At 51.2% G+C, this 8,767-nt stretch overlaps 1 protein-coding gene across 1 annotated transcript in view; it reads right to left on the minus strand.

Annotated features, from left to right (window-relative positions):
• Positions 1–1,381: 1,381 nt before the first annotated feature.
• The window catches only part of LOC104995727 (orphan sodium- and chloride-dependent neurotransmitter transporter NTT5-like), a 13,130-nt gene continuing 5,744 nt past the window's right edge, over positions 1,382–8,767 (minus strand). The window contains exons 7-13 of the mRNA XM_010849707.1: positions 6,207–6,393; positions 5,567–5,768; positions 5,264–5,423; positions 4,606–4,771; positions 3,979–4,389; positions 1,697–1,757; positions 1,382–1,584 (exon numbers count right to left, since the gene is read on the minus strand). Coding sequence (XP_010848009.1) covers positions 1,382–1,584; positions 1,697–1,757; positions 3,979–4,389; positions 4,606–4,771; positions 5,264–5,423; positions 5,567–5,768; positions 6,207–6,393 — 1,390 coding nt within the window. The remainder of the gene's footprint in view (positions 1,585–1,696; positions 1,758–3,978; positions 4,390–4,605; positions 4,772–5,263; positions 5,424–5,566; positions 5,769–6,206; positions 6,394–8,767) is intronic.

Genomic DNA, 8,767 nt, shown 5'->3' on the forward strand with positions numbered 1-8,767 from the left:
CAAAGTGACTAGGCCTGGATCACTGCTTTTTGGGCTGAGTGAAAAGCTAGTGGTTGGTGGTCCGGTGGTTAAGAATCTGCCTGCCAATGCAGGGGATAATGGGTTCCATCCTTGGTCTGGAAAGTTCCTACATGCCACGGGCAATGAAGCCTGTGCACCGCAAGTACTGAGCCCACACCCTAGAGCCTGTGCCACACGACAAGAGAAGCCATCATGATGAAAAGCCTCCGCACCTCCAGGAAGCGTAGCCCCTGCTCGCCACAACTAGAGCAAGCCTGCCTGCAGCAGCGAAGACCCGAGGGAGCCAAAAAGTTTTTAAATTTATAAGAACTGGAGGAGGGTTCACAGCAGTCATCCAACTCCAGAGCCAAATTTGGAAGACACTGCAGTCAAGGGTAAGGTGGGACTTCCTATTCTCCATCCTGTCCACATGCATCTGGTGTTAATGGTTGTTGGACCCATCTCCTAAGTAATCAACTCAAAGAGATTCCTGACTTTACCTTCTCCTCCTGGTCCACACGGCTTAGTCGGGCAGGTTGGGCACTGAATGTGGTCCTCCCAGTGAGGCTGCCTCTCTTCTTGGCTGCCTCCTGATAATTAATCTCCTGAGAGTTAAGAGGTGGGGGAGTTATATATACCATTTTGAGAATTTAGGATTCTGCCCGCTGACCATTCTTGGGTCACCTTTCTTTCTGCTGGACGGCCTGGTGGTCATACCTTCCAGGTGGCTGCCTGGCACAAAGTAGGCCAACTAGAGAGTTCAAAGTGATTCCTGGTTTAGTCACCAGCATTCTTTTGTAGGCATCATATGGCCTTAGATCAGCGGTTGGCACACTACACGCGTTGTGTGTGGGATAAATCTGGCTTATGAGCTAAGGGTGGTTTTTACATTTTTTAAGAGTTGTAAAAATCAAATAAAGAGAATACAGTTGGCCCCCTTTGTATCCACATGTTCCACCATCCATGGGTTCAACCACACGTGATCGAAAATATGTGAAAAAATTTTTCGAACGCAAAACTTCCCACACTGGGTATTGTTTACATAGCATTTATGTTATATTAGGTATTAAGCAATCTAGAGATGATTTAAAACATACGGGAGGATGTGTGTAGGTTATATGCAAATACTACATCGTATTATATAAGGGGCTTGAGCATCGGAAGATTTTGGTATCTGGGGAGTGGGGAGGAGGGTCCTGCAAGCAATCCTGAGGGTCAGTATTATATGCCATGGAGACCATGTTCTGAAAAATCAAAAATATCATCTGGCCCTTTATAGGAAAAGCTTGCGGAACTGTCTTAGCAGAAACTACTTGCTGAAGTTCCTCATGTGGCTTCCCCAAGCCAATGTCATGGTCATTCCGATCACAGTTAACAAAACTCATCCCTCCACATACACACAGCAGGACCATCCTAGCCTGGACACCTCTTCCTCCACAGCCACTGCAGAGGGCCCTGAGGCCTCTACCCCACATTTCCCAAGATCACCAATCTCCCCCCACACAGAGGCCACCTCGCACGTCAATTCCCTCCCAAGCTTGTGGGAGCCCTCAGACCAGGGAATGCAGGTCGCATGCCGGTATCCTAGACGCAAGGGTCAAGGAGCACTTAACCAGCCGGTGGGGAAATTAAAAACGAAAGGATCCCAGACTGGGAGCCAGACCACCTCGCTTCTCTCTCCACCTGGGTCGCTGACTGGTGGCTTTGACCACAGGGCTGTCCTTCCTTTTCTCCGAGCCTCCTGCAATATCCACTTCCTGAAAGGAGAGGTGGGAGAGGGAGACTGGCCACAGGCCTGTCTGTCAATGCCTTGGTCAAGTATTAACAGGGGCAGGGGGCTTCTCATAGCATCTGGAAAGGTGCCCTCCATGCCAGGACTTCTCGCTTGCCCCAGCCCACATAAAAGCACCTTCTGATCACCGCTCTGCGTGTAGGACTCATCTACACTGGCCTCTCTCTTTCCCCACCAGATGCTTGGCAATACTGATTCATGGTGGCCCTTCCTGACTCTGAGAGGGGAGGAGAGACACAGAGGTGAAGGTGAGGGTGGAAGGGGGACCAGACCCACTCCACTCACCTCCCGCTTCCAGAGCTGGGTCATCCTAGACCCAGGGTCCACGGAGAGTAAGGGAGGAGGCAGGAGGCCACGAGGGGAGTCTCAGGGCAGGAAGGGCCTGGGGACCTCTGCCTCTTTCAGGGCTCTCCAAATGGGGTTGGAGAAGCCATTACATTGGGAACGCAGGAAGAAAAATTTAGAATTTCTACTTACATCTACTTTTTTTTAAACCGGTGAGCAAAACAAATGAAACTTAACTGACGTCAGGTATATAGAATAACGGCAGTTCACAGGTAAAGTTTCTACCTAGGTTGGGGATGTTTTTTCAGGAAGTGGGCGCTGATAAAAGAGTGTCATAAAAGATGTTTAGACATGTTTGAGGTAAATAAAGGTGCACGTGAAGAGTTGAGAAGTGATTGGGAACCAGAGTTGGGGATGATGGAAGCTGGCATTGATTCTCAAGGTCATGACCTTTGGGGGTAGGCAGTGGGAGAGAAGGGTTTTTGCCCAGGAAGTCACTAAGGGGTGTGGCTTCCAGAAAGGGCCTAGGTCCTCCAGCCCTGCCGCCCAGCTGCCTTAACTCCATGTGACATTCAGAGAGGCTGTGCTGGGCTTAGATTCTCAGTCACGTCCCACTCTTTGCGACCCCATGGACCGTAGCCCGCCAGGCTCCAAGGCCCACGCGGATTCTCCAGGCAAGAATACTGGAGTGGGTTGCCATGCCCTTCTCCAGGGGATCTTCCCAACCCAGGGATCGAACCCACGTTTCCCGCAACCCAGGTCTCCTGCATTGCAGGTGGATTCTTTACCGTCTGAGCCACCAGAGAAGCCCATTCAGGAGGCAGGGTGGTGTTATCTAGCTCCCACAGAAAACCCTAATAAGGCCCAAGTTCTTTATGATTCCCTGTTCCTGATCTCATGGAAACCCGGTGACCCACCTACTACAGGTGAAGGCCTCTATCCCAAGTAAGAATGAAGCATAACAGCCAGCTAGCGAGGATCAGAATGTTCTAGGCTTACTTCCCTCTTGGTAGGAGTTGTGAGAGGAGAGTTATGGGGTAGATTCAGTATGGCCGCCAATTACCAAATTAGCTTTAGTACAAGTCTGGATTGAGTGACACTGATTGCTGCAAAGTTCCCCACACAATTTGGCTCAACTCCAGGACACAGAAGGGTCTCAAAGGCAGGGGGAAACTGGGGTCACCAGACTGGATGCTCAGTTTGCCAGAGGTGGCAGTTTGGAGGGTGTATTTGCAGGCGGAGGCTGACATCTGGGCTGTTCACCCAAAGAATACTATGCCTGAGGCCTGTGCATAGTGGGGTGGGGTCCCAGAGGACCCATTTATTAACTCACAGCATTGTTGTCTCAGCCTCATTCTGAGAGAGCAGCCCCCGAGAGGTCAGCCACCCCACCAGTCCAGTCTGGTGGCAGAGGTGGGGGCGTTGGAGAGAACGTTGTCTGTCTTCCATGGTAACTGGAAGTTGGGTCCTGGGAAGTGCTGTGATGCCCATGCCATCATGCCAGCATGGTGCCCCCACTTCGCAGGGGGAAAGGGGCACCAGGTCCAGTCCTGGTAGCAATGGAGGTGACTTCTTCTGAGTTCCTCCATCCCAAAGCAGAGTGTTCCACTGAGCAAAAGTGGTGGAGGGGAGGAAAGAGCGTCCGGGTTTTCCATTTCCTTCCAAGGTCAAATGACTGATGTCATCGATTGCTAGGCAAGTTTTCCACGTGCCCCTTCCCCTCCTTTTTGGCAGAACCAACTATTTCTGTAGAAAAATGTTCACAAATGCCGCCAGTCATTGGACAGACTTGCTGCCTTGGAAAAGGTGGGCGGTGTTGCAAGTTACTGAACTTTTGGGCTTTCTTCTTTGGTCTCCCCGCCCTTGTAGCTGTTGTCTGTGTTTATCGAGGCTGGGCTCACCTGCCTTGAGACACGGAGGCTGGCACTCCTTATGGTCAAGGAAGACGACAGGGAGGTCAGTAGAGGCAGGCTGAACCAGGAGGAGCCCTCATACTTCTCTGAGTCCTGGCTGAGACACCCTGACTCGGGTTTCAGCGACCTGAGTAAGGACATACTTAACCCTCTGGTTGAGGCGTTGCTGGTTCTCTCCGGGGACTTCACCGAGTGGTGCTTCGGCCTCTGTGAGGACATGGAGGACAGCATGGGTGTCTTTTTAGACATTAGCTTTTCAAAGGGATCCGGGGCAACGTAGTCCTGGAGGGACCACCACTGGTGGAGTGGGTGGACTGGAATCGGCAGGAAGGTGAGGATGCTGAGGAAGATGACCCAGCCCAGGCTGTTCTGCGGGTAGAGGTGTTTCACTTCCTGGCTCTGGGGGCAGAGAGAGAGGAGACCAGGGTGGGAGAAAGAGGCAGCGGTGGTGGGGTCTCAGTCCACATGCTGCTGGGGATCAGGTTTCCCAGGGGCTGGCAAGCTGGTCAGAGGGCCCCTGGAGACCATAGGAGCCCAGACTTGGGGTCCTGCGGGGTGTCCTCTGACAAGGGGTCCCCAAGGTGGGCGTGGGAGGCCAGGGTGGGGCAGTCTCACCCCACTGGTATTCCAGGCAGTGTAGTAGAGGTGTGTCCCCTGGTAGAGCTGCATGAGGCAGATGGTGAGGAGGGCCAGCAGCCCTGGCAAGGTCACGTAGCACCACAGGAATGAGGAGAAGGGCCACAGAGGGCGGCCCATCTCACTGAACATTTCTTCCCTGAACCTGGGGTGGGGGCAATGGTCAGGGACGTCTGGAAGGGAGCCCTCCTCTGGCCACCAGGGTCTGGGGCCCTTAGGAGGGTGGGCTTTCCAGGCGTCTGGTTCTCTCACAAGTTCTCAACATTTAAGAGCTGCCAAGTCCTGCCAGGCCCTCCTTGGGGTTGGCTCTTGCATCTAGTCTCCCCATGGGAAACACTGTTCCCCTACCCCCAATCCTGGGGGAATGCATCGCTCCCAGCCTTTTGTCTTCAGAATAGCCCATGTGGCCAATGGCAGGGTCCCTGAGTCCCCTGGATCCTGACTGCTTGTCCCATTAGGGCCCCCCAGCCTCAGATTATTCCCTCAGATCACTCCCTCCTGTACCCCTGCACCCTCAGCCGCACCTCCCTGCTGTGGGAAGGACTGAGGGACCAGACCAGGCCCCAACTCTCCTCAGAGACCCATGGTGGGAGGAGGGTTCCCTGGCTGGGCAAACCCTGGGGGCTTGGGCATTTACCTCCCAGCTCCGTAGATCCAAGCCAGGGCCATGTTCTGGAAGACCACGGTGATGATGAGGGTCAGTGGGACCAGGAGGTCATCAAACAAGTACATTATGTAGCTGCCAGCACGACTGGTGAAGATGAGGCTGCCCAGAAAACCTCCCAAGCAGACGATCGCTAAGGCAGGGGCAGGTTTGGCCACACTTGAGGTCTATGTGTAGGACTGGGTTCAGGGGTCAAAGTGAGCCCTGGAGACTGGGGGTGGCCGGATAAGGAGGGGCCAAAGGCAAGGCTGTCACTGGGATGAGAATCCACAGTACCTGAGAGTATCCTGGGATAATTCCTGAAGATGGAGATGGAGTTCTGGAGGGGAAAGACAATGCCTTCCAAGAGCCTCATCAAGTTGCTCAAGCCTATGATGAGCAGAGCCATGAAGAAGAGGATGGCCCAGAAAGAGGAGCCAGGGAACAACGAGACGACTTGGGAGAAGGCTGCGAGTGCCAGGCCCGGGCCCTCCATGAACTGTGGGGGAGAAGGGCTCTGAGGCAGTGGTGGGTCTGGATGCGGGGAGGGAAATGGTGCAGTGATCGATTAGCAATGTCTGCCTTGGGTGGAAGAAAGAGGCCAGAGTGGTGATGGATGGTCCAAGTGCCCTTCTTGGTTTCAGGAACTGCTGCCCACCCTGGACTACATAAATCCAAGAGCTTAACCTCTTGAGGCCTCGGTTTCCATCTCTAATACATGAGGATCCTGAGGTCAATGTGAGAATTAGAGGGACAGTTTCCCCAGAGGCCTGGGCACATATGAAATGGTGGTGGAAAAGTGACTATAACAGTTACCTTGCCTCAGAAGATGATTAGGTGGCCCCCAACCCCGGCCAAGGACCCTAGGAAATGCAGATCCCTAGGTCCTCTGGGGCCGTTAAGGACTCCAACTCCCCTCCTGTTCCCAAACACGCACCATTTCCTTCTGCACCTTGATGCTGCAGGATGGGGATAAGTGGATGACCTTTTGCCGGAGATGGCCCGGGAGACTGTTGATCCATTTTATGTAGTCCAGGGTGGGCAGCAGCAGGATGTCTTTGGGGGGCTTGGCATTCTGAGGCAGCACCCCCTCGTCTATCAGCTGCATCAGCTTTGAGACGCTCCTGAAGCGGGGAGAGAGGAAAGGAAAGGTGGTGCAGAGCTGACGGCAGACCAGGGATGTCAAGGACTGAAGAGGAAAGCGAGCTGCCCAAGATGAGTGCAGCTGAGTAACGAGGGCAGGGACCAGAAGCTAACCACATGGACTCAGGGCCAGTTGGCCTGGGGATCCCACCTGAGCAGCAGGAGATGTTATATTTGCAGTAGCTAATTCCTCAGTGTTATGAATTGTGTGTCCCCGCCTCCCAGATTCATCCGGTTGAAGTCGTAACCCTCCACTACCTCAGAAAGGGACCTTATTTAGAAATAAGACTGTTGTGGAAATAATTAAAGGTGAGGTTGTATTGTAGTGGTGATGGGCCCTAATCCATTGTCACTGGTATCTTTCTATAACAAGAGGGAATCTGGACACACACACAGACACAGACACACACACACACACACAGACACACACACACACACACATGACATGGAGAAGAACACGTGAGAATGCCGGTGAGATCTACAAGACAAGAACACCAAAGGTTGCCTGCAAATCACCAGAAGAGGCATGGGACAAATTCTTCCTTACAGCCCAAGGGAGGACACAGCCCTGCCAATGCATGGAGCTCAGACTTCTGGCCTCCAAAGCTGTGAGACAATACATTTCTGTTGTTTTAGCCACCCAGTTTGTGGAACTTTGTTATGGCAGCATCAGAAAATGAATACACTCAAGATTTTCTCTTTTTGGACCTTAAGTTTGGAGTGCTGGGTTCATCAGGCGCGTTCATGATACGTTTTCCTCAACCAGCAGAGAGGACTGGTGTGTTTGACCTTTTTTCTCCTTCAATTTTTTAAAAAACTATTTATTTTATTGGCTGAAAATTTATTGTCAGGTCTTAGTTGCAGTATGTAGACCCTTCCATTGAGGCACACAGGCTTAGCTGCCCCACAGCATGTGGGATCTTAGTTCCCCAGCCCGGGATCAAACCTGAGTCCCCTGCATCGGAAGGCAAACTCTCAACCACTGGATCACCAGAGTGGACCACCACTGGACCTCCTTCATTTTTGAATTTCACTCTTTCCTCTGCTTCTGTAGTGACTCACTTTCATGTGTTTCAAATATGGATATACTTTGTGGGAAAAATATGTCGTTTTGTGTGTCGTCACTGAAGTGTCATTGTGCTATAAACAGCATTGTTTCTTACTTTTCCTCCTTTTTTTTTTTCTTTGCTGATAGCTATACGTTGCTGAATGTACATCAAGTTTATTGCTCCTGACTGCTAGATTGTAGTGCATAATACTTATTTACATTCCAAGTAGTATGTCTCCAACTTGGTTTTTTTTTTTCAAGATCGTTTTGACTAATATACATCCTTTGCATTTCCATATACATTTTAGAGTGATCTTGTCAGTTCTATGGTAAAGTTTGCTGGGATGTGAACTGCCATTTCACTTGGCAGTTTGGGGAGAACTTATATCCCAACATCAATGATTCTTCAAATCCATGAACATAACATAGCTCTTCACTTATTTAGGTCTTTCTGTCAGCAACGCTTTGTAATTTTCAGTATGGAGATCTTGCACATCTTCTGTTAAGTTTGCTGCTAAGTCACTTCAGTCGTGTCCAACTCTGTGTAACCCCTTAGACGGCAGCCCATCAGGCTCCCTCGTCCCTGGGATTCTCAAGGCAAGAACACTGGAGTGGGTTGCCATTTCCTTCTCCAATGCATGAAAGTGAAAAGTGAAAGTGAAGTCGCTCAGTCATATCCAACTCTTAGCGACCCCATGGACTGCAGCCTACCCAGCTCCTCCATCCATGGGATTTTCCAGGCAAGAGTACTGGAGTGGGGTGCCATTGCCTTCTCCATCTGTTAAGTTTAGCCTTAGTATTTGATGGGTTTTGATGCTAATGTAAACGGTTTTGCTTTTTTAAATTTTAATTTAACTGCTGTTTGCCATTCAGTTCAGTTCAGTTGCTCAGTCGTGTCTGACTCTTTGTGACCCCATGAACCGCAGCACGCCAGGCCTCCCTGTCCATCACCACTCCCAGAGTTCACCCAGACCCACGTCCATCAAGTCAGTGATGCCATCCAGCCATCTCATCCTCTGTCGTCCCCTTCTCCTCCTGCCCCCAATCCCTCCCAGCATCAGAGTCTTTTCCAATGAGTCAACTCTTCGCATGACGTGGCCAAAGTACTGGAGTTTCAGCTTTAGCATCATTCCTTCCAAAGAAATCCCAGGGCTGATCTCCTTCAGAATGGACTGATTGGATCTCCTTGCAGTCCAAGGGACTCTCAAGAGTCTTCTCCAACACCACACTTCAAAAGCATCAATTCTTCGGCGCTCAGCCTTCTTCACAGTCCATCTCTCACATCCATACATGACCACAGGAAAAAC

The sequence above is a fragment of the Bison bison genome, unplaced genomic scaffold, assembly GCF_000754665.1.
Source record: "Bison bison bison isolate TAMUID 2011002044 unplaced genomic scaffold, Bison_UMD1.0 scf7180017864285, whole genome shotgun sequence".
Classification (NCBI taxonomy): Eukaryota; Metazoa; Chordata; class Mammalia; order Artiodactyla; family Bovidae; genus Bison; species Bison bison.